The sequence below is a fragment of the Diachasmimorpha longicaudata genome, chromosome 19, assembly GCF_034640455.1.
Source record: "Diachasmimorpha longicaudata isolate KC_UGA_2023 chromosome 19, iyDiaLong2, whole genome shotgun sequence".
Lineage (NCBI taxonomy): Eukaryota > Metazoa > Arthropoda > Insecta > Hymenoptera > Braconidae > Diachasmimorpha > Diachasmimorpha longicaudata.
The window spans coordinates 2,919,627-2,942,783 of NC_087243.1; the positions used below are offsets into that span (position 1 = coordinate 2,919,627).

The following is a 23,157-nucleotide window of genomic DNA, read 5'->3' on the forward strand; positions in this document are numbered from 1 at the left end:
TTTCAAGCCCCAAAATTCAACGAACTCTAAGATTATGTCTCACTTCGATCAAAAACGCCAGAGAAGTGCAACGTCAATTGATTCGATAGAAATATCAGATGCTGAGGAGCTCATGAGGGAGAGACCCAAGAGGGGCAAACGGATGAGCAGATCCAAGAAATAATTTCTTCTGATTGAGGCAAATATCGACAAGACAAATAAATAAGCTGATTATCTGTGTATTTTTCCTTTTTTATTTTTTCACAATTTTTTTTTTGCTACGGATACATTCATGACATTTAGCAGAAGCTGAACCGTCTCCAGGAGACATGTCCTGGAGGGAAATATTTCCTAGCTTCACCACATTTTATTTCAAATACAAAAACACATTTCTTTAGTACGATTTCATCGTTTCGGTATAGATAAGCGTGTGCACGAGCGAGTGAGATCTATCTGGTCCGTCAAACTTCATCATTTTCAATCCATAGAAAATTCATAATCGATTAATCAAACTACAAAATTAATTTCATTTTGACTATAAAATAAAAAGTATGAAAAAAAGTAACTTTCGTAATGGCCTACTGTATTTACAAACTCCATCTGTAAATCTGTAAATCAATTTGCTTCCCTTATCCTTCCGAAAGTATTGAGTTTAACAAGTTTTGTCATTTCTTTCCTTTTGTCATTTATCGTTTCAGTAATTATCATTATCCAGGAATAATATTCCCGTTAGACAGAGAATCGCACTGTGATCATACGAATGAATTTCTGTCACGAAAAAAAAAACTACTTCTCCAAATTACAAAATAAATTGAAAATAAATCACAAACGATACAAAAAATACAATCAATCAGGTGATGACTTTCTAACATTTGTCAATTCCCTGTTACAATCAATGGAAAAAAGTTATCGCAACTTTCTATCAGTATTCAACGACTCCTCAAATAATTGAGATTAATTCAGCTTGCAAATTTGACCCAAATATCACAATAGAATGAATTCATGTCTACTCAGTGATTTTTTTCGATTTTTAAATCTACGTGGCATCAAAAGAGTGCCAATTAAATGAATAAATTGTAAAAAAATAAATAGAAATTATCTCGAGCATTCGACAAGACACAAAGGTAACATTCTCCATCGATTAACTTTCCCACAATCAAAATATGATGGAATATTTGCTGTGGATATTAACATTAAATTTTTGTATGGGTAAATCCTAGAATAAAATTCACTTACTCAATTTCTCGACTAGAAATTCCCTGAAAAGGCAGAACTAAACATGGTAGGCCTCTTCCTCATTTCCAAAATCAAAGAAAAATAAACTAATAATAAATTAATAAACCCACTAATCACACATTCACCGTTGGAATGCTATTTATCGTCACCATTATTATACCCTGCTGATGTTGATGATTTATCTCACTACGAAAATACATAAAGCAGCGGATAAGTACGATTCGAATATCAATTTTTCTCGTCGAATCGTTATCTCAAGCAATTAAATCGTGATTTGCATTTTTTTTTTCTTCAATCGGAAGAGTACAAAAGTTAGCTTGAATGCGAATGACGAATATTTATCATTATAATCATCGTAATTACCTCGATTCACCGAAGTGGAGGTGAGTAATTGTCACGAACACAATGAGAACAAAGTCGACAAGCAGTTTATCTTAATTACGTCTTCGGAGCATTTGGTAATTATTGAGTAATTTGGAGCTCTGTTAAGATGTCCCCGATATCTGATAATTCTGGGATTGGATCACGCCAGTACGAAAAATTATTGAATTCGTCGGCGGCGTCCTCCCGGAAGGCGGGGGGGAAGAGGTGATCGACGATGAAACTCATGTTCGAATACCTGTAAATGAAAAACAAATGTAAATAAAAACTTAAATACCTACAGTTAACTCAGTCATGGAATTAGCTGCAATGAAAATGTTCTGGGAATCTTATTAATTGACAATGTTGAATGCATTATGTACAGAATTATATGAATTGTTCTATCTGGTTAAAAAAAATCATCAGCTTTTAAAGAAATAAAATATTTGATCGAATGAAAAAAAAATGGAAAAACGAGAATATTCTTGATTCGTGAATAATTATGAAGGGAGGACTAATGACCAATGAACTGAAAAAATAAATAAAAATGTTAATGTAATAATATTGTGTTCTGCTAATAAGACCTGCACCACCCAATGTTTGACCTCTGAATTTTCCACTTCCTCATGATGGCGAGGGGTATAATCATGAAATGGGAGGGGTTTATTTATCGAAAATACCAACAAGCATCGATGAATAATGCAATTTCTGATGAGTGCTTACCCTAATTAACAATATGTGGACACAGAATCGACTACCAAAGGCTGAGCCCTGAAGCTACCGTTTTAAATATAAAAAAACTCTAGGCTGTATATTTTTAACACTGTAAAATACTATTCCCCCGATTCATTCTAATCCCTTATTTCGTAAAAAAATACTTTGGAATATCTCTGATAAATAAATAAAACTACTCTGACTGTAATTGCACTTGTAGGCTCTGGAAAAACATTTTAAAAATCCCTATATCCCTGATTCATTGGTTTTTAATTGGCTATGGCTGGTGTCATCATTGGACAGTCATTGGGCTGTGGCGGGAACAAGTCATTGACGATATCACTCTGACAAGCATAACTGTAAACATAGAAATAATCCCCCCATTGAATAATCTAGTTCTTAAATATTTAATCTAGGAAACTCTCAGGTCCGTTTCATTAACATCTTCACTCTTGTCATTTTGCCATCGCCTCAATCCTTCTGGTGTTAAATATCATTCATCAGTCTATTATATTAAAATAAAATTCATAAAAAAATGAGAGAGAAAACTACAGAGATAATAAGTGGAAAATTCATTCTCGTGGATTAATCTGGTTAGTCGCAAGACATCACAATTAATACTCATCAAACAGGTGCAACAAGAAGAAAAATTCAATTAGTTACAGCAAAATTCAGAGAATAATAAAACAGTGTAAGAATATATTTTTAATTGACTTACGATGACTGGAATGTTCGCGTCAGTTCGTGCTTCAACTCCCCACGATGATTGATGGTGAAAATCCTCATAATGGGAATCCCAACAGCTCTATATGCCCAAACATCATTGATGCGGTTACCATAGCCAGCATAAAAAGGTTTCGATCCCTCAGGGAAAAGTGCCTGAATGTCACTGAGGCAGGAGATCTTGAATCGCTCAGGTTTCTTCTCAATGACTTCCCGATGGAAGGCCGAAATCAAACTGGTGGGGTTGAGTAGCAGTGGACCCTCAGGCAGTGAAAGATCCCCCTGTTTAATGCTCTTCAGATACTCCCTGGTTACTCGCGCCTGTCCAATAGCTCGTGCAGACAGGTACAACAATTTATACCCATTATTCTTGATTTTTGTGAAGAGCTGAGCAACTCCGGACTGCGCCCAGTCCTTTCCAACGATCGGCAGGATGTGTCCGAGGACGTCTGACTTTGTGATTGTCCCATCAATGTCGGAGATGACGATCTTATCGTTCCACTTCCACCGATAAATGTGGCATTTGCATCTGGAGGTACCTTGGTAGGCAGTTGTCACGCTGAAGACCACTTCGTTGGGGCCTTCCTTGAGGTTTAGACTGGCTATCTGCTCGGAGGATAATCTTAAGGTCTTCCTGTACTGTTCGGTGGGTTCGTAGTAGGGTCTTCGCTCCTTGGGGATCTTCACGCCCTGAGGCTCATTTTGATTGCTGTCAGAGTCTTCTGAGCCACTGTAACCCTCACCCTCACGCTCCGGGGACTTTTCAGAAGCTTTTGAAGGGTTTTTTGGGTCCTCTGGGCTGCTTGAGAGGAGTTTCTCGGACTCTGGGGAAACTGGGATATCCTCAGTGTGCTCTTCTTTCAATTCTCTGTACGAAAATGACCAGAGATAATTATTTCTGGTGCTTCATTAATTGTTTAAAGAGACTTACGTTATTGCTTCATTATCGACTGCGTCCTCAACAGCTGCGAGGGTTTTCGATGCGCTATTCAGCTCAGGAATGTGCCCTTTAGGTTCGTCTTAAACAAGAACACGATAGAATTAATTAAAATGTGAAAAAAAATATTGTTTGGGGAGTTTGCCAAAAAAATGTACCTTCAGCGATCCCTGACGGTTTCTTAGGCGGTTGAGAAGCTGATCTCCTCCAGGAAAACCACGAACTGTATCCCCCACTTCTCACTTCGCCAACCTTATTACCATCCTGAAGTACACTTCCCTCCTTTTTATCTTGATGCATTGGCAATGAATACAAATTTTCAATAGTGTGCTGTGGCAAACACCTCTGATAAGCAGCTAATGTGACAATGATTGGACAGGCACTTGTCCAATTGTAAAACTTTCCATTTATCTTAACAACCAAATTTGGATTTTCAAACAGTTTAATGTCGGTGCAAATGTCCTCGAATCGCAGTTGATTTTGATGAAATGATTCTTCAGTTGGACCATTATCAGTATCAAGTCCACCGCACAATGACAGGCTGACATCGAAATTTGAATCGAACATTGATTGTTTATGCTCATCAAAATCACTATCTAGAGATTTTGGACCTCCTATGGCACCTTCTACGCTATTTGGACTCTGGGGCAAACTTGGGCCATTTCCTGATTCCGTATCTTCCTCGTCCATTGCTTTTCTCTCTGTAATTTGATACCAATAAGCCGAATCACTCCATTGTCCCAGTAAACCCTCGATTTTTACTGAATTCAAACTTAAAAATTTCAACAACTTCCCAACCGTTTTAAGGTTTTTAATCGATGGCCAACCCCAGATGTGCAGGCATTACATGAAATATGGGAAATATCCAAGTGAAATATGAGATTAAATCGGATTTTTCAATATAGTACGTCCAATCGTGTGATCAAGATCAATCTCATGGCTTGGATATCTCCAACGATCAATGAATAATGAAAAATAAAAAATAATGAGCATGAGAGACAAGCAATAGCAACAGCAACAGCACAGAAATTCAAGATAAACTAACGAAGGCAGCTGGGAAATAAAAATACCTTTGGCAACGGTAGCTCCACGATGTGAAGTTGGAAAATACAATGCAGCAACTTCTGGATCCAGCTCATCGGCATTCAAATCACTGAGATAAATTCCCTCGGACTCTGGATTGTGCCTAACACGCGAAGTTTTCTTCATGAAGGAGAACATACCGCTGAGCATTGAACGCTGTGCCTCAGCTGCCATGAAGCAATTGTTAGCAAATTAATTTTGTTAGTTGGAAAATAGTGATAAGCTGATATTCATGATGTGTTTATTTTCATTAATTCCACTAATTCTACCTCATGAATTTATGTCTCAATGGTGAGACAATTACTCGTTATTCCTGAGTTAATTTATCGAATTGTCTTGTTCTTCAACGATTGAATGATAATTCAGAAAATTTACCGTCAGTCTGAGGTGCAGATGTGGCTGATGCACTCATTGTATGTGATGGCTCTGGTGGAGGACTCGGAAGTTCTCCCCATCTCCAGCTCTGCTGATGTCCTTTGTTATCAGCATCTCTCTCTTTTACCTCTTGCTCAATTTTCCTCATCTCAAATTCAGTATCAGATTGCGCTGGTGAACTTGGCCTAGAATCCCGGTTCCTTTTAATGTAGAAAATAAAAAAAAAACATCAATTTTACCATTACATCAACAACTAAGTGTCCAGTGTTGTCAGCGTGGTGAGCATGTAGAGTATTTCAAGCGATTTTCAAACGTTTTCAAATGTTTTCAAATATACATTTCGACAGAGAATCGAAAGAATTGAGCTATTTTTTTCTCGTTTTTTTTTTCTGCTGACTATTTCCAAAAAATTTAACTATTTGTATTCCTACTACATGCCTACAAAACCATTCCATCAAATATCTACTCATCATTTCATCCCAATAACTCACTTAGTTATCTCCGTGTCGCTGAAAAAATGGAAATCAGTGTCCGGAGGGGGACTGGACACCTCAACAGGAGTCGTCTCCTTCTCTGATTCGCCCTGAGTGCTCTCAGCAACAGCTACCTCACTCTCACTGACTTCAGTCTGACTGCTACTTTCATTGGAGGTCTTCCTCTGGGAGCCCTTCTTCTTCATGATACTCTTCCTCTTCCTCTTTCTCTTCGACATCGCCTGGGTCTTCACCTCCTTCTTCACCTCCTCCTTGATAGTCTTGTTCTCAGCACAGGGAATGGACTCGTCACTTGATTTTTCTTTGACACTGCCCTGGGGATCGTCAGTGATGGGCCTGAAGTCGTTGTTCACGACGCTGATCTTTCGGATTCTCTCGGTGGATGTCACAGCAACGAAGGACTTCGGGGTGGAGACCACTGGCTTGGGCTCCTCCTCATCGATGTTGTCCATGTCGAAGATCTCTTCTTCGGTCGGTGGTGGGTTCTTCTCTTTCTCGTCTGTGGATCTCCAGTCATTGAGCAGAGCTTTCTCGAACGAGGGCCTCTGTTCAGCGGGTAACTCTGGAAAGTTCTCCTTGAAGAGACGTTCTCTGTCCTCGATCTTCAACGCTGAGTACTCGTCCCTGATCACCTGTTGTTTCTGAAGCGTCGACATTGTGCTAACGCTCTCCTTGAAGATTTTGTCACGTTCCTCGTATGTCATGGAGGCTATCAGCAGCCATTTGTCACGATCCTCAGTTGGAAGATCAGAGAATTGCTCGATGAGGAATTTCTCCCGCTGGTCTGGTGGCAATGAGGACATTCGCTCCAGTTTTTCACGCTCAATCGAGAGAACAGAGTCTCTCAGAATCTTCTCGTGCTGCTCTTTTGGCAAGTCAGAGAGCAGGTGGAACCTGGGGGGTGGAAAGCAGTTGTCGTCGGGGATAGGGGAGCACGCCAGGTGCGGCGGGATGTCGGTAGGGCGATGGAGACCATCATAAGGGACTTCCTCGACAAAGAAAGCTTCGCCTGAGTCCCCAAGTTTCATGTGAATTTGTTGAGCCTCACCATTTATTTCTATGTCCACCTAGAGAATTATATTTTGAAGAATTCAAACTAAATTATTTATCCCCCTGCGAGATAAGTTATTATTGAATGATGTTGATACTCACCACTTTCTCCCTTGACCTGAGCACCCCAAGCTTTCCAAATCTAACGTGAAACGGTGAACAGCTGAAGGAGCCATCCTCCTGCTCGACGACAATGACATCGATCGCACCAGTCAGCGTAGCAGCATTAATTTCATTATAAAAATCTCGAAAATTGCTGATAAACTTTCCGATGTAGTTCATGCTGTACATTTTAACGTCAATCCTTCGGCTAGTCGCAAATTAATGTCGTAATTATTTTCAGCAATTTCTGATGCTATTCCGATAATTTCAGCATGAAATTACGTCTTCCCTTTGTCTGGACAGGCTCGAGCTGGTTTATTCAAACGCAGTCGTGTCTCATTCAATCATTTTCACACTGACAGTGACAGAATTACTCAATTACGTCGTCTCCGGTCATTTTGACTGGTCAAATCCTCTCTCGATCGTAATCACTCATCAGTAAAAAAAAATCTGACTAATTATTTGTCCAGTGGTTCGGTCCCATCAACTGACAGATATGACAGAGTACAGGTGTCTCTTGGGACTTCCTCAGATGTCAAAAGACCTTTCGAGCACTTCCAATTGTTCAAATGATTTTTGTTTAAATGGTTAACGCAATTTTTTAATCACTTTAACAGGTGCGACGAATGCGCAATTTTCGGCCCTTGAGGTCCTTTGTTCCTCGGGGGCTCTCCTGGGTTATCTCTCTGTTCACTGAGCCTAGCACCGGCCCTGCACACGTTTTCCCCAGCAGTGGGGGGAACCTCCTCCACGGAAACGTCAGTGATCACGTGGTACTGGTAAAGTCCAATGACAGCACTGTCCTATCGCCAGTGCGGTCGATAAAGATGGCTGGGACACGTGATCCCAAGAGCGGAATTTTCGACTTATCCGGAGTTGCTAAAACGTGATCGAACAACTGGTTATTTAAATTTCAATTTCATTTTGCAGACAAGCTGATGACACTTGAGATGTTTTAGTTCCTAGTTAGCTCTGATATTTCGTCAATTAATTTGCAAAATAACATTTTTAACTACATATTCTTGTTGATAAACATTTTTAAATCCTTCAGATTTAAGAGAAAAGCCCCAGAAATATTTTTCTCCTTGAATTTGCTAAAAAAATCTCCTCAATTTCTGTCTCATTCCTTTCGAATTTAAAAATTAAAAAACGATTGACGTAAATGTAAATTAAACTCATGTTAATTTTATGCCTTGTAGGAGTCTAACTCTGCACTAACCGAATTCCATCGAGACATATTCTCGAAACCCAAAAAATTCTCTACAAATAAAAAATAGAAATTCGTGGAATTATGCAATCGAGAATGTTTCGTTTAATTCATAAATTTCGTTATTTCCGGTGTGTTTTACTGCACGTTCCTGTCAGATGATTAAAGGTAAATGGTTTAGACCACCTTCGTTCAGTGTCACGTTGCAAGTCTGGTGCTGCAAAGTATCATTAAGGTGATCTAACAAAATAGAAAAAAAAATACGAGAACTTGCAAGAAATAATTCCACACTTGATTGTCTATTATTTAAGCGTGACAATATTCTTATGAATATCCGTGGACATTGAACTGTTCTCTGAGACCGCGACCAGCTGGAGTACCACTGTCTGAGCAATTGAACGTTGTACCTCGGTTCATAAACAAATCAACGACTGAAAAGTCTTCCAAGATTATTTTATACGTGATTGACAGTGTCAGTATCAGCCCACATCGATGCATAACCGAGATTTTAACATATCAAGATGAAAAAAAAATACGTTGACCTTCGGAAGCTTGACAAGTCATCGATTGATCGTTAGAATCATCAGCTGAGCAACCAAAGTAAACCCGTTTGTCGGTGGGACCATTTTTTGGCACATGAACAACACAGGAATTTCCACTTTTGCGAAATAGTCAGAGTCATTCTCGTCAGCTGGATGTTTTTCAAGTGAAAACAAATAATTTGACAAGATGACAAAGTTTAGTAGTAAATATATTGTACAATTGTTGTTTTTAATCCAACAGATGGAGTAAATAAAAGTCTAATGCCATTTTTAATGTCACAAACATGTCAATTTACGAATTCAGTGATTTAGAACGAAAGAAAATTTTCTAAAAATGTTCTAATTGATTAAAACAATTTCATTTAAATATGTTTTGTTCCTAAACATCTCCAGGAACTGCTGAATTAATCAAAAACGTGATTTTAATTCGTTAATATCGATTGACTCAGCGTCTGCCCCTTGACATTTAAATAAAAAAATCCCTGTTCAGTATTTCCTTCAACATCTGGAATATCTTCGCTGATTGACGATCCGCGAAATCTGATCAATCGACTAAACAATGTTACGTCACATTTGTTACATACATCCCATATGCGAATAAAATATCTCAGGGAAAGGCAGGTTGCTTTCCCATTGCGTCAACTATTACGACGATCTCTGGTTTTGCTCATCAAGTTAATCAACGTAGGAAACACTTATTGTTCACTCTTCTTGGCAACAACCATCAACAAACATGTTTATTTACTGTCACGAGCATTGTCGTTTGAAGGATGAATTTCTAGTCATTCAAATACTAAAAATGAATATTCTCTGAGGAAGAGGGGAATTACGAAAAATTCATTTGTGAATTCCCACGGATATTCGAGTTTAATGCGATTAGTCAACGCTTTGGGCTGTCAGCCAGACCAGTCCTGCCAAACCGGAAGCCCAGCTAGCTAGTCTGTTATAAAAAAAAAAAATAAATCCCAGAAGCTACTAATTAAAACGGTTTAAAACTTGCAGAGAAGTTAATTTGTTTATGTAATAATCAGTTACCTGATTACATTATATCAAAAAAATTTTAACTGAACACAGAAAGACAATAACAAAGAGCAAAAGTTGAGATGAATAAAAATTCATCGAATTAACATAACGTAATAATGTTAATTCAATAATAATGATTTCGCATGAAATCTCATTATTCCATTCTTCTTAATTACAATTTCTTTATCAGAACGAGTTCCAACAATCCCCCCATAAATTTATCAAGGCTGCAGTGTCTGTCAAGGGGTCTGGCCACTTAATTTTCGTTATTCATAAACTAAAGTTGATAAATATTTACTGTTTAATTATCCTACTCTCCCATTTATCCAAAAGCATAAAACTCCAACAAAGACCTATTCATTAAACCGAGTTCAACGCTCAGTTCCCATTAAACATTTATAATCAGGTGATTCCCTGACAGCGATTAGTTTTTCTTCATTATCCGCTTCGATTCTTAAACCGTTTTTGATTGAAAAAATATACCACAAGTTCTCGATTCATTTGAGGCTTGACCCGTTGATAATAAATAGAATTGGAAATTGATCAAGGACAAAAAACACGACACACTTTCAAAAGAAACTCCCATTCAAGAGGACATGAAATAAAAATTTCTTTGGTACTCTTCACAGTGAAAAAGCCTGGAAAATCAGCAATTACTGATTTACTCTGGCAAGTTCATTAGTGAATTAGGACATAACACTCCTGATGTCTATTTGTACTCTTCCTTCCCCCTCCCGATGACAGAGACGTGACTAGTTTCTCCGTTCCCTTAACTCAAATAATTTAGACAACTCGACTCTTGACGAGAATTTCATTAAAATAGCGGAATTCATTCAGTAATTAAGGAAGATCGCGGTGGGATGATTAATCACTTATGACAATGATCTCTCATTGTTATTATACCTTCGCGATTCATGTCAGAACGCAAACGAGCGATGATTTTATCAATAATTTTATCGGCTAGACGTTGAGCAATTTTTGAGTTCATTCTCCTTTATCGGACATCGATAATTGAATCAAGAAATGACTTGACCCTTGGCCCTTGTCCAGTTTTCGCGGCCGTGGACGTGGCACAGAGAGTCTATTTTCAATTATTCAATCCCGGAAGAACGAGATATTCTAAATCTACATAAATAAAGCACATGATAATTTACTTATTTTTCTTCAACCGAACGACAAAAAATCCCCAAAAATTTATAACTATTTGGCTCTCATTATTTATTGCATAATAAAACTCACAATCAACTGATCCAGCATTAGGTCCACTCCACTAACAAAATATTTGAATTAATCACTCTAGATAATCACGTTTACAGTTCAAAAATAACTGAGAAAGACTTTGAACAAAAAATAACGTGCGCTCTTGGGGAGCGCTTGACTCTGACTGAAAGTTTTATCATCGAAACGGCGAAGTTACTTCAAACCAACGGGTGTACCCCCCGCCCATTTATAATAACGCTGTTTTCCTTCGTATAGTATTGTAACAATAACGTGTTGATGAACGTAAATCCAACACCATTGGCTGAAGCACGTCGAGCCTTTTATTTAAGCGAATCAACGGAATAACAAGATGATTCCACATTGAATGAGAAGGACTTGAATCGGGGGAGAGGGGACCACCAGGTGATGAAAGGCGACCCATTTTTATTTTCAACTGGGCCCGTCGCAGTTTTCGAACGCAAGTCGGGATAAACAATATTCCTTTTACAAACTGATGTGGAGAACCTGTCGGAATAATAATTTCGATCACTTGATTGCACTTGAATTGTTGCAATGGAACATTGGAAACAGATTGACAATTTGTTATGGTTAATATATTATGTATTAAAATATGTAATGACGCGTCTGCACTGGAAACTGCAGATTTTCCTTTCCCACAAAGTGACTGGACATAAAAATTTTTATAACCGCACGTTGCAGCATAAAAATGAAAAACATGTTTATTTGTGACGCAGAGGAGTCGGTAATTAACGACTCCAACATGTGCACTATTATTCCCTTTTCATTTCATTATTATATTTGCAACTCCTTGAGAATCGCGAGATTCTGCTTTCACTAGTGCACGTTATAATGACCGAAAGGTCGTTCGCCGATTGGTGCAGCACATACCGGACAACGGCGATATATCGATTATTACCGTCGCATTGCCATTGTTCTTCGAATATATTGCATGACCAGACTCATTAAACATAGCAGTGCAATGCAACCCGTGATAATATTTATCGCGAGAGGAAAGTACAGGCGTGATAAATAGAATTGTCGAGTGATTATTGTTTATGAAAAATAAACTACACGTGTTGTTGCTCCTGTTTCCGATGCACTTGGTTTTTTTGTATCGCAGTGGCCAGCTGAGGGTCACTGGCCTAATGTGCATTCACATTGTTCGGTTCACTTGTGGTTTGCAATTACATGTCTTGAACCGTCGATTTAGCAAGTGAAAGGAGCTTTCCACGATAATTTCAAGAAATAATAATTTTATTTTATTAATTTGAATAAATTTAATGAGTACTCTGTCCCCAGTGAGATTTTATAAAATCGGGCATCACTAGCAAGATTAGTATAAACAATTTTAATATTAATGGTCCGGGCTTATCTTAACGCTGTAACTCGTGATTACAAAAGGTCTAGATTTAAGACCTTCGATATTACCTTGTCATCGAAGGCCTGTTTTGATAATCCATTTTGAATAATTGTGAAATACCTGAGGAATCAGAGAAAAGGGAAAAAACGAGGATTTTGAAAAACTGAAAATTATTACAAAATGACAGGACAAGTTTACAACATTTTTCATGAATAATTTACAATCAATTCTGAAAATCGTCAATAAAAATCCTGCATTCAGACCGTTCCCAATCAAGAATTTTATTTTTTTTTTTCGGATGTTTTGACCAAGTCCACTCAATTGTGAAAGAAAGTTACAAATCGAGGCTAGAAGAAGGGGTAACGCGTGTTCCAAAACCGTCCAATGAGCGTAGAGTACCTTTTGGGCTCAGCATCACCACATGTTATTAGTAAAAAACCATGGAAAAGAGACACGTGGTTAACACACCCACCGATTCTCGCTTTCTGATTGGTGGAGCATCACGCAATCGATTTGGAGGACAACCTGGGAATAACACGTCTGTTGTGCTGGGTATCAGCTTCACCAACACGTTTCCTGGTGCAGAGACCTCACGTGCAGCTCCACACGCACTCGTACGAAGAACATTTGTCGGATAAATTACCAACGACCCATTGAGTTGGATTTGAATAACAAAAACATGATTGCAACAGACCTCGTGGTCGTCACTGGTCGAATAACAAATGGGAAATTGTTAACGTCGAGAAATGCGGTTGAGTCATTTGTTTACTCAGCAGGAATGATACTGCAATGGAGAATTCACGTGTCGAGGTTTAGCTTCAATGCGACACAAAGAGGTGATAACAATTTATTGAATTTATGCGGTTGACAAGTGGAAATGAGGAAGTCAAGTGGGTTCAGCTACTCTTGGCAGAGCTGATTATGGTGCCAATAGTGATTACTTTACCCCACGATAAATAAACTATTGGATTAATCATTCGCAGGTGTGAAACACTCGACGAACTTACCACTTTCGACGAGCAAATGACATTCAACTTAATTGGGTACCATAATGAGTGTTCACTCACTGATTTCTGATAAGACATTCCCCAACAATAATTTTGTGCTTTTGCAAACGTCAGATTACCCAAAGACATGAACAAATTACCAAGAACCTTGACTTTGCAACCGTTGAGGATTCGTCATGCACTCGTATCGTCATGTTGGATGCTCATCATGTTTACGACCTGAAAACAGTTGCGTAAGACATCAGCATAGCTCGATCCCTTTCTCAGACGCAAGTTAAATTAGTCTGCTCAACGGTTGCTGATTCATTAGTCAGATTGACGCGTGAACAATTTGCTATCGTCATCGTTGCCAATTTCCGGGGAATCGTTTGATGAATTTTTACGAGCTTTTGATGGAGGTGGTTCGTCAATTTGTCCTCATCATGGGTCAGTTTAATAGGGCTGATTATATCGTTTGGAGTTTATCTTTGTTGAAGAACTTTAGCAGTTTTCTGATAACGAAATTGTTATCAACGAACGATAATTCGGACCACGCACCAGGAGACTAGCTTGGGTTTTACTCCAGGAGAGGTCAGGAGTGTCTAGACAACCAATTATTAATAGACCACAACAATTTTTTAAATTTTTCTCTGGATAATTGTCTGTCATCCTCTTTAATTAGCGGATCTGAATGTCCTCGAGGGATAAAAACGAAGGGATTCCCCTAAATGCACCAGGAATGTCTCTAATGTTAAGAAACTACACCCATAAAATCCTTAATCCTTTCAATCAACAAAACTCATTAAAAGAAGAAGCGACCTCGATACCTCGTGCCCTAAAAAATACGCCACACATCCAGAGAAAGCGTTCGCGTTTGGATAGCAGGTCATCAGAGCACTCGGTCAAAAAACAGAGAAAGTGAAACTCACTAACTCCACAGAAATCTCGTTCACGAGGTCATCGAGAGTAGAATCAGGGTTTAACTGAAAGTGAGAGTGATCCCGAGGTCATTGGACTTCTCCCCAGCTTTCACAAGCTGTCAAGGTCAAGCGTGGTTGGTATGAGACCAGTGGAAGACAGCATCACCTTCTCCAGCTGGAATGATTTAGCTGAAAAATATCCAATTATCGATTTCTTATCGAATATGTCGATCAGTTCTGAACGACGAGGATTCAAAGTCTCTATCAATGTACCATCCTTCAGAAAAAAACGTTATCTTGATTCATTGATATGATTTGGATCGAATACCGAGTGCCTGCTGGTGGGCAAAAAATGTCGATTAAGAGAAGACCACTGAGATCAAAGTAGACTGGGCAATCGACCAGTGGTACGTTTCATAAATGAACAGATAAGATACGAGTTACGTGTAATAAAAATTCGTCGGTGGGCTATTTCCTCATTAAACGATTACAGTCTTTCCTGAGGAGATAGCAGAAAAAAATACGAATTCCTGGAAATTTTTTGGCCAGAGTTATCAATTTTTTTGGAAACTTCAAATCCATTGCTATTGTTTATCATCACGTGAAGATACATGTGCTTTCATTTTGGTAATAATAGGACAACAATTAATTAGAGTTTAAATTAAGCTCTTCAACTGCACGCGAAATTATGATTTTTTGGAGTGCAGTGATTGTTTTGGTAGCTCTGGGGGCTCAAGTTCAAAGTCACGAGGATGTGGTGAATTCTGAACTTGAAGGGGAAGGGTAAGTTCTGTTCAATGGACAGCAAATCTACAGTGAAAGGGTGTGAATCTCCCACTTTGAATGACCTGTTTATCTGCTTGTGTTGATTTTTCTTGAAGCTTTATTTCTGAGATGAAACAAATAACGGAAGTCGACCTTAACGACCTCTTCGACAAAGCCCTTCCATTGATCCAGGAGACAATTATCACGACAGGCTTGGACCCCCTCAGTATGCCAGACCAAATCCTATCCGCTGGTTACATTGTAAATATAAAATGCCTGATATGCCTGATATTGACAGCCCTAAACGATCAGAAAATTATTTTTTCTTCAACTTCCAGCCAGGATTGAATCCAAAGATCCAGTTACAACGTGGCTGGGTCCAGCAGGGCTCGACGATCCGGAGAAATGGGGATGTTATCGTTCGATACAGCAATAAAGTTATAGATTTCGATGCTGCACTCAGCTGGGATCACTTAGACGTAATTATCTGAGATATCATTAAGGTCTAGTTAATTATTGTTGATGAATTTAGTAGACAGAAGAGGTAGTCAAACGTCATAAGTCTCCGTTGCCAGGGGAGGGTCCAATCGATCAGAATTGAAGATCAGAAACGAAATCTAAAATTTATAAACTTCTTCTGGAGCTAATCCACTTTTTCCACATGTACATCAGGATTTTTTGCAATGCTCATTATAAATTAATTAATGACGATGGAAACTCCTAGGTGACCTATGCCTACACCTTACGCTACCTCCTCCTGACCCGGAAGGGCGACTTCGACGGTCGTTTTGATGACGTCAAGGTCCAAGTAATCGGTTCTTTCAACATCAACACTCGGAAAATTAAGCTACGATTCTTGAAAATCACTGACATCGGGTAATTACTTTTCTTGCGCAACACGAGACGATTAAGATTGATAATCTCATATCAATGACTTAATTTCAGACGCTTTTCACTGAAGATACACGGCCACCTACTCGATCACGTTCTAAATGCTCTCGGAAAAGTTGTCAGCGTCTTCTGCAGAGATTTGCTCGTTCGCGAAATTGAGTACAGATTTGAGTTGGGACTTCAGGAGAAGATCAAAGAGATCAATGACTTGATACCAGAGCCATACGGGCTGTTTATTCAACTACCCCCGGAGGAGTTGGAAGCTGATGCCGTAAATGTTCATTATCGAGTTAGGGCTGATAACTTTAATCAAGTGATTATGTAGAAATTATGTAATTTTTTGGAAATAAATAATTATGGTTAATAGACACAGAGAAACTTTGAATTCCGAATGTTTCTAAGGGACATCCTCATCATTGATCCCTCAAGATTGGGGGAAAAGCTATAAATAAATTTGAAAAATCAGAATTCCAGGAATAAATTATCAAATAAATATTATCATGACTTGAAATGTTGGTTCTAATGTTTCTAAGTCTCATTAAAATAATAATCACGAGACTATCTACCCTACAAGACCGATTATCATGAGTTGGTAACGAAATTCTTATCATCTGATAGTAAATCTTTGCATCTGTGTACGTGGAGTTGCCTTTCATCTCGCTGGAGGTCAGTCGGATTCATATTTAATAAAAAAACCTTATAAAAAATATATTAATATTAATAAAAAACACAATAGCCTTGAAAGAAACTGACGAAAATGATTAATAATCGTCAACAATCATGATCACGATGAGGAGAAATCAAAAGTGAATTTTTTTTTTAATTTAGCATTTCTTCCCGAGCGAAATGCGTTGAACCAGCAGAAAGTCGTCCAGAATATCGAATTTTTCAGGTCACTGGGTCACAACTGTGAAAGTGAAAGTCATTCGTACATGGAAAGCTCGATTTCTCGAGGTCATCGAGAGTAAAATCCCGCTGTTGTCCTCACGAATAGTGAGAGTGATTGGAGGGCATTGACATCAGCAACTTTCTCAGTTGACGGCCACCACTGGTTGGGCCAAGGTCGAGTGAGGTCAAGAGCAGGACAATCAGTCAAAATTACGTCGATATAATCCACTTGAACCTTTATCAAGTGCGATAAAATTTCTGGACACAGTATTTCGTTTTGCATTCAACCTCGAGGATGTATTGACTCTCTGAAGTCACTGAAGAAGTCTCAATGGTGTGCAAACAGTACTTGAGAACTTGAGATAAGATATCTCGGTTTTCGGAATAAAAAGCCGACGGTGGTGAGGGCATTTGCAATAAATCACTATCGACCTGCGGTTTGTTCACAACGAAATTATGATTTCCCAGATTTTGTGTCTTTTTTTTGTTGCTGCTGTCCTTGGACACCATGGAGAGAGTCTTCACCTGGATGACAGTCGATCCAATGGAGTGTAAGTTGCACTAATGAGAGACTTCTCCCTCGATTCATCTTATTAAACAGGATCCCCTCCGATTTTAGAAATGCAGATCAACATCGGGTTACCCGGGTGAACCTCAACGGGTGGTTCGATCGCTACCTTCCGTTTGTCAAGAAGTACATGGTGTCGCATGGGATGGATCCGATGAGTTTACCTGCGATGAATCTGCCAGCTCCGGACATTGTAACTCACACTTTGTCCCTTAAAATTAATTTTTGGATTATAAAAATATTGGAAGACAACATAAATTTCCCTAAAACCCTCGATTAATTTCTCAGCCCGGATTCAAACCAAAAGTTGAACTTCACAATGGACTGATTCATGGGATCTCAAATCTCACAAGATCCGGAGACATTATTCAACACATCTACGAGAGTTCCTCGAAGGTGGAGGTCCAAGTCAGTTGGAAGGAGCTAGAGGTACGTCTTTTCGTCATTAAAATTAGTTAAACCGTAAATTCAATAACGAGCTTTCAGGTGGATTACGACTACTCAGTGAAATATCTCTTCTTCAATCGTAAAGGGGGTCTGACAGGTAGATTCCCCAATTTGAATATAGGGATGATGGGATCTGTCGACTTCAAGGCGCGAAAGGTGGATCTGCGGTATCTGAAGATCATCGATTCAGGGTACGTATGTCATTGCGAATATCGGAGCGAAATTTCTGGAGATTGTGAAACGTCGTATCCGTGACAATCTAATCAACAAGAGCCTCAATCAATCAAAATTTAAATCACTCAGGGATTTCTCCCTCAAACTGCGAGGACACTTGATGGATACTGTGGCCAATGCTGCCCTGAAAGCCTTGACAGTCACCTTCCGGAAGCGAATGCTACGGGAAATGGAGCATCAGATGAACAATGCTGTTCAACTTAAAATCAAAGAAGTCAATAATTGGCTGTCAAACCAATCCAATATTCCAATTCCCCGATCAGTGGAGGAGTGGAACGATCTTTTGAATTAATTCCAAATGTACCTGATATTATTAAATAAATAATCCGCGCAAGACTCCAGAGAAGTTGAAAAATCAGTCTGTCATGGAGCCAAAAAATACGATTTCTAAAGATGTGAAACTCATGAAAAAAAAAAAAAAAAACTTCCGATACCGGGAATCGAACCCGGGCCGCCCGGGTGAGAGCCGGGAATCATAGCCACTAGACTATATCGGATTTACCGCAACTAACAATTATTCTCATTGAATTGTTCACCGAATATTTTCGAGGGAGAACTTGGTGAAGTACAAAAAATTAATTAATAATAAACTACGACTTAAAGAATAGAAGAAATAATCGAGGGAAACCTGAAATAAAATAGTTAATCAGTGAAAAATGCGGGAAAATATGAATCAGTTAATAATCGTTATCACTGTTTGGAGGCGGGAGTAATTGAACATTCGGTAGTTACCTCCAACAACAATTTGAATTTCAGGAATGTAGCTCATGAATGCTGGTGTAGTTAAATACACTCGTGAGAATCGCTCGAGTTATTCTAATTATTCCACGCATGTACTCCAAGCTGAAAGCAATTTCAACCGCTCGGTTGAAACACAATCAATGACAATATCGATACTATATTTCATTGCTGGGGGGTCGGATTCGATGAACAGTGAAACTGAAATGATAACACTGGAGCAGGGGAATAACGGAAATGACGTTGTTATTCTTTCATTGGGGAAACCGAGCAAACGATTTCTGGAAAAATCGGATTGAGGGGGTGGACTGATCCCAAATGAGAGAAATGCTTTCTTATGACTCCGGAATAACAATCAGTCCCTAATATTTCAATAAATCATCGTCCCCTCTAATCCAAAAATTCGCAGAACATTTTAATCGAACTGTCCTCCCTTCCGCCCTTTTCGGGGACGATTAACTCTTCCCGAAGGTCCTCCAACATCCTACCCTCCTCGCACCCCTAGCAAATGCATTCCTGGACTAAATGTCTTAAGAATTAACGGACTATTATTCTCATATCACCACAAACGAACCCACGGTGAAAGTAGAATAACGAATGAATATAGAAAAGCCGTAACGTTATCGAGCGGCCTCGTCCTGTGCGTCTGTCTGTGTAGGACATGAACGAAGCGTGCACTACCTCCATTCCTCATCCATGTCCCCTCACCCCCTCCTCCCCACCCCCCACCCCCTCGAGAAAAAAAAAATCCCCACGAATCCAGAACCTGAACGAGCTCAGAAGATGCTCAATGTTTCCTCGAATGAAAAAAAAAAAAAAAATATTCGCAAAATTCCCGGTTCAACGTCATCTGCAACTGTATGCAGTCGGTGTTAGGCCGAGCTCAGTCGAGCTGATCCGGGCGGCGCCGAGTCCAGCCGGGCGGCGCCGAGCCGAGCGTAATCACGCAGCTAGTCCGCGTCGCCTTAACGATTTCGCCATTCTCACTCGTGTGCGATTCACACAGCCAATAGTTCCTGGATGTGTGTGTGTCCGAGGCCGCGGTAACGCGCGCGCACACTAATACAGGTGAAAATACTGGAGACAGAGCGCACCGGGCACTGGTGTAGCCGGCTTTATACGATGATAAAAGGAGAGAGAGAGAGAGAGAGATATGGACGAGGGGTAAGGAACGAGGCGGCACGCTCGGCTCGGCTCGGCGTCGGTACGCAACGAAATACCCGAGCTGTGGGAGCAACGTACAGTACAAAGCGGAGCTGCTTCCTGCCTGGATCGTAGCGTCGCAGATCATAATTTAACGTTGATTTATATTATTTATAATTAAGACATTAATATTGTGGTCATCACAGCATTTGCGGGGGCAACAAGTTGTTGATTAAAATTCAATTGGTTTTTTGACGAAATTTTATGTACATAAAGGCTCGACCTTTATCGCCGGAACGGATCTGTTAATTGAGCGAATCAATTTTTTTTTAATTGAAAAGTGATTACTCGAAAATAATAATCAAATAATAATCGATTGATTAATTATTCTCCCATGTCCCCCGGATGATTACATTGTAACAATATTATATTGTATATCGGTGAATCGAATCCCAACAAATGGATCTGGAGAGACTTATTGCTGAGGTGAAGGCTCGTCCCGCTATTTGGGATCAGAAGAATAATCATTATCACAATCGTGATGTCATCCTCAAAATGTGGGGTGAAATAGCGAGGGCATGCGATGTATCGAGTAAGTATTATTAGAATACGAGTGTTTCTACTTAACTCATGAATTGAATTTTTATCACTGACTCAGCTATAAATACCCAGCACAAATAGTCTTAGGAATTTCCCTGGGAATTTTGATTTTCAGCGATTATTGTAAACAGAAGATTAAATCACTCGATGGTACCCTAGACACACGTGGCTGTTCGGGATTTGGGACTGTGTTGGTTCCACCACCACGTGGGGTTTCTGAAGGGTATTTTCCGGTACCAAAACACGTGTTGTTTCCTTGACAGAGAGATCTCATGTCGATTTTTGAAAAAAAAGTCAATCAATCAATCGCTGAGGACATTTATCTTTCCATTGGGACTCGTCTTTTTGAGTTAATGACCCCAATTAAGTCCCAATTAAGTCCATAAATTCAACAGCGATGGATAAGACCAGTTGTTGGTCAACATCGAACGGTTTTACAGATTTTTTAGACAAATCTGTTCACCCAGGTCGTTAAAGTCCAATTAAACCGAGATTAGTGACTAATTACGATGGATGTTAACTTTCAGGTGAGGTAGCTAAATCAAAATGGAAGCACTTGCGCGACAACTTCCGAAATGAACTGAAGAAGACTTACCGAGGTAAGCAGACCTGCGACGGTGGTTCACCATCAGCTGTTGAGCACGAATCAAAGTGGGTCTGGTTCAAGAATTTGCACTTCCTGCGGGATCAGATGAATTCACGTGTCATTGGATGTAACATAAGCCAAGCTGGACATTACGCTGCCTCCCTGGAGGAGACGCAGATAGAACCGCAGATCGATATCCTCGAGGGCGATGGAGAAGCGCACTTTGACGATCTCGTTGACGGTGACTCATGTCAATCAATGCTCACTGGTGATGATGTTATACAACAGGGTGGTATGTCCCTTCGAAAACGTGGACGACTGTCGAGGAAACGAGTACTCGTGGATCCACTCGACTGCGATTATCAGAGTATGGAGCGAAAGCGATATGAAGTCATTCAGAGGCGTCTCACATGTCACGATGACAATGATGATGACACTTATCACTTTCTTATGAGTGTGAGAAGTCCCATGCGGAGTCTTCCACTCGAGAGGCAGATGTACGTGAGACTGAAGATACAGGAGCTCATACTCAATGAAATAACTTCACTCCAGCAGGATTCCAAGCATCATCATCCTGCTAGCAGCAACACCGAGGGACAAAACTGCTCACCACAACCTGGAAACACCGATTATTTTATGTCATAAGATTAGAAGCTTTTGATTGTATTATTTTTACGCTGTATAACTTGTGATATTGATATTAAACCGAATGAATACTCGAGAATTAAAACAAAAATTTTTATTTAATTGTGGCACCATCGAATGTCAAATCGTAAAAATTGTGGAGACAAAGTTATTGGTCCTGGATCCTGATAATTGAATGGATGATGGATTCCTATCTTATACACCCTGTCAGGATATGGCTCCCCTTAGTATCGAAGTAATTACTTATTAATTAATCATGAGATCCATCAGCGAGAGGCTCAAGATTGAAATTAATACCTAATGTGCATAAATTAGTTCGACACCACCTCAATTCTCAAATTAAAATAAGACTAGGGGGTTGACACACTGTCGCTTGATCATGCATGGATAATGACAAGACTCTTTGATCACAGCAAATCCCTCCTACTCTCTGTACCTTTCCTCACTTATACACGATGTACACATAAGCCAGACTGTGGCAATGTCCCCACAGTGTGTGCTATATAACTCGTCTTTATTGTCTCTTCACAGTGGCTCACTGCAGACACATACACACGTGGATGAGGGCACCATTCAATGGTATACGTAGTACAGAAGGCAGGGAACTCTGCGTTTATCTCCCAGAGACCTATCTGCCACTACTGTTGGCCTCGATTCCACTTCAACTGAGTGCATCCTTCTATGTATTGATTCACTTCTAACTTCCGTTTATCAAATTATGCTGGAGAGTCTTTACTTTTATTCTACTGGAGTAGTAACTCCCGGAGAAGATGAACAATAAGAAACTAAAAATTTCAGTCTATCCTTTTGCAAAATAGAAATAAATTCCAGACGAAATTTCATCTGCATAAATATTCCAGTACAATCCAACGTATTTAAGAGGGAAATAATTATGGAAATCCCCTCGTCAAACGACAGCGGAACAATGAACTCGGGGAATAATGATGTCACGAGGTGTTTCCTTGGAAAAACTAACAAACAAAAAATAGTGACCCATATATTTTCCCCTCAATAGATACACCAACCACAGCTGTGAATCTGACGACTATACACTTCGCAACCTGACTGGCATTGTCTCTCGTCATATGGAGTAAACGACAACTGATAAGTTGATAACACTTCTACAGAGTTTGTACCAGTTATGGGACACAACGTGAAAACCCTGAGTGGGTTCGGTGGCCGTACACAAGGCACTGGCTAAAGAGAGAGAGAGAGAGAGAGACACCCATTGGAGGACAGAGATAGACGTGGTTATTGGACATCGAAGTCGACGACTGAATTTAATTAAACCGAGCATTTAAGCGCCGGAGCAACATTGGGGCGTGGTGTATCAAACATTT

General features: G+C 39.6%; 4 protein-coding genes and 1 non-coding gene across 11 annotated transcripts; 3 read left to right on the forward strand and 2 right to left on the reverse strand.

Moving 5' to 3' along the window:
* Positions 1-210: 210 nt before the first annotated feature.
* On the reverse strand, positions 211-21,319 carry Lpin (Lipin). Of its 4 annotated transcripts, XR_010300516.1 has the most exons (10): positions 11,065-11,224; positions 7,054-7,932; positions 5,899-6,968; positions 5,408-5,607; positions 5,020-5,199; positions 4,108-4,650; positions 3,944-4,031; positions 3,008-3,880; positions 2,299-2,646; positions 1,695-1,834 (listed from the first exon to the last, which is right to left on the reverse strand). XR_010300516.1 is itself a non-coding variant. In XM_064137688.1 (9 exons), the coding sequence occupies exons 2-9, from the start codon at positions 7,240-7,242 to the stop codon at positions 1,678-1,680; spliced, it is 3,300 nt and encodes a 1,099-aa protein (XP_063993758.1). In that variant the 5' UTR covers positions 7,243-7,932; positions 21,182-21,319; the 3' UTR covers positions 211-1,677. The 4 variants fall into 4 exon arrangements, 3 of the variants coding, with proteins under 3 accessions (XP_063993758.1, XP_063993757.1, XP_063993759.1); XM_064137688.1 differs by lacking the exons at positions 2,299-2,646; positions 11,065-11,224 and adding an exon at positions 21,182-21,319 and having other exon boundaries at positions 211-1,834; XM_064137687.1 differs by lacking the exon at positions 2,299-2,646 and having other exon boundaries at positions 211-1,834.
* Positions 13,150-16,338, forward strand: LOC135171290 (uncharacterized). Of its 2 annotated transcripts, XM_064137744.1 has the most exons (6): positions 13,150-14,939; positions 15,020-15,095; positions 15,194-15,338; positions 15,416-15,556; positions 15,802-15,953; positions 16,023-16,338. In XM_064137744.1, exons 1-6 carry the CDS (start codon positions 14,924-14,926, stop codon positions 16,291-16,293), a joined length of 801 nt encoding a protein of 266 aa, XP_063993814.1. In that variant the 5' UTR covers positions 13,150-14,923; the 3' UTR covers positions 16,294-16,338. The 2 variants fall into 2 exon arrangements, with proteins under 2 accessions (XP_063993814.1, XP_063993813.1); XM_064137743.1 differs by having other exon boundaries at positions 13,165-15,095.
* Positions 16,824-18,517, forward strand: LOC135171292 (uncharacterized). Of its 2 annotated transcripts, XM_064137747.1 has the most exons (6): positions 16,824-17,257; positions 17,325-17,407; positions 17,476-17,617; positions 17,713-17,853; positions 17,911-18,062; positions 18,175-18,515. In XM_064137747.1, exons 3-6 carry the CDS (start codon positions 17,555-17,557, stop codon positions 18,395-18,397), a joined length of 579 nt encoding a protein of 192 aa, XP_063993817.1. In that variant the 5' UTR covers positions 16,824-17,257; positions 17,325-17,407; positions 17,476-17,554; the 3' UTR covers positions 18,398-18,515. The 2 variants fall into 2 exon arrangements, with proteins under 2 accessions (XP_063993817.1, XP_063993816.1); XM_064137746.1 differs by lacking the exon at positions 16,824-17,257 and having other exon boundaries at positions 17,268-17,407; positions 18,175-18,517.
* Positions 18,531-18,602, reverse strand: Trnae-cuc (transfer RNA glutamic acid (anticodon CUC)). Its single transcript has one exon. It is a non-coding gene; the product is annotated as a tRNA-Glu (tRNA).
* LOC135171289 (uncharacterized) lies at positions 19,638-21,908 on the forward strand. Of its 2 annotated transcripts, none has more exons than XM_064137741.1 (2): positions 19,638-20,578; positions 21,114-21,908. In XM_064137741.1, exons 1-2 carry the CDS (start codon positions 20,446-20,448, stop codon positions 21,815-21,817), a joined length of 837 nt encoding a protein of 278 aa, XP_063993811.1. In that variant the 5' UTR covers positions 19,638-20,445; the 3' UTR covers positions 21,818-21,908. The 2 variants fall into 2 exon arrangements, with proteins under 2 accessions (XP_063993811.1, XP_063993812.1); XM_064137742.1 differs by lacking the exon at positions 19,638-20,578 and adding an exon at positions 20,617-21,056.
* The last annotated feature ends 1,249 nt before the right edge of the window (positions 21,909-23,157 follow it).

Excerpts from the sequence above, each read along its gene's own strand:
- Lpin (XM_064137688.1), bottom strand. The coding sequence starts at position 7,242 with ATGTACAGCATGAACTACATCGGAAAGTTTATCAGCAATTTTCGAGAT. Across the intron at positions 4,651-5,019 it reads TGGAGCTACCGTTGCCAAAG|AGAGAAAAGCAATGGACGAG; the intron begins GTATTTTTATTT and ends ATCAAATTACAG. Across the intron at positions 3,881-3,943 it reads GTCGATAATGAAGCAATAAC|AGAATTGAAAGAAGAGCACA; the intron begins GTAAGTCTCTTT and ends ATTTTCGTACAG.
- LOC135171290 (XM_064137743.1), top strand. The coding sequence starts at position 15,001 with ATGATTTTTTGGAGTGCAGTGATTGTTTTGGTAGCTCTGGGGGCTCAA. Across the intron at positions 15,339-15,415 it reads TCCTATCCGCTGGTTACATT|CCAGGATTGAATCCAAAGAT; the intron begins GTAAATATAAAA and ends TTCAACTTCCAG. Across the intron at positions 15,954-16,022 it reads TTGAAAATCACTGACATCGG|ACGCTTTTCACTGAAGATAC; the intron begins GTAATTACTTTT and ends ACTTAATTTCAG.
- LOC135171292 (XM_064137746.1), top strand. The coding sequence starts at position 17,313 with ATGATTTCCCAGATTTTGTGTCTTTTTTTTGTTGCTGCTGTCCTTGGA. Across the intron at positions 17,618-17,712 it reads ATCTGCCAGCTCCGGACATT|CCCGGATTCAAACCAAAAGT; the intron begins GTAACTCACACT and ends TTAATTTCTCAG. Across the intron at positions 17,854-17,910 it reads TCAGTTGGAAGGAGCTAGAG|GTGGATTACGACTACTCAGT; the intron begins GTACGTCTTTTC and ends ACGAGCTTTCAG.
- LOC135171289 (XM_064137741.1), top strand. The coding sequence starts at position 20,446 with ATGGATCTGGAGAGACTTATTGCTGAGGTGAAGGCTCGTCCCGCTATT. Across the intron at positions 20,579-21,113 it reads GAGGGCATGCGATGTATCGA|GTGAGGTAGCTAAATCAAAA; the intron begins GTAAGTATTATT and ends GTTAACTTTCAG.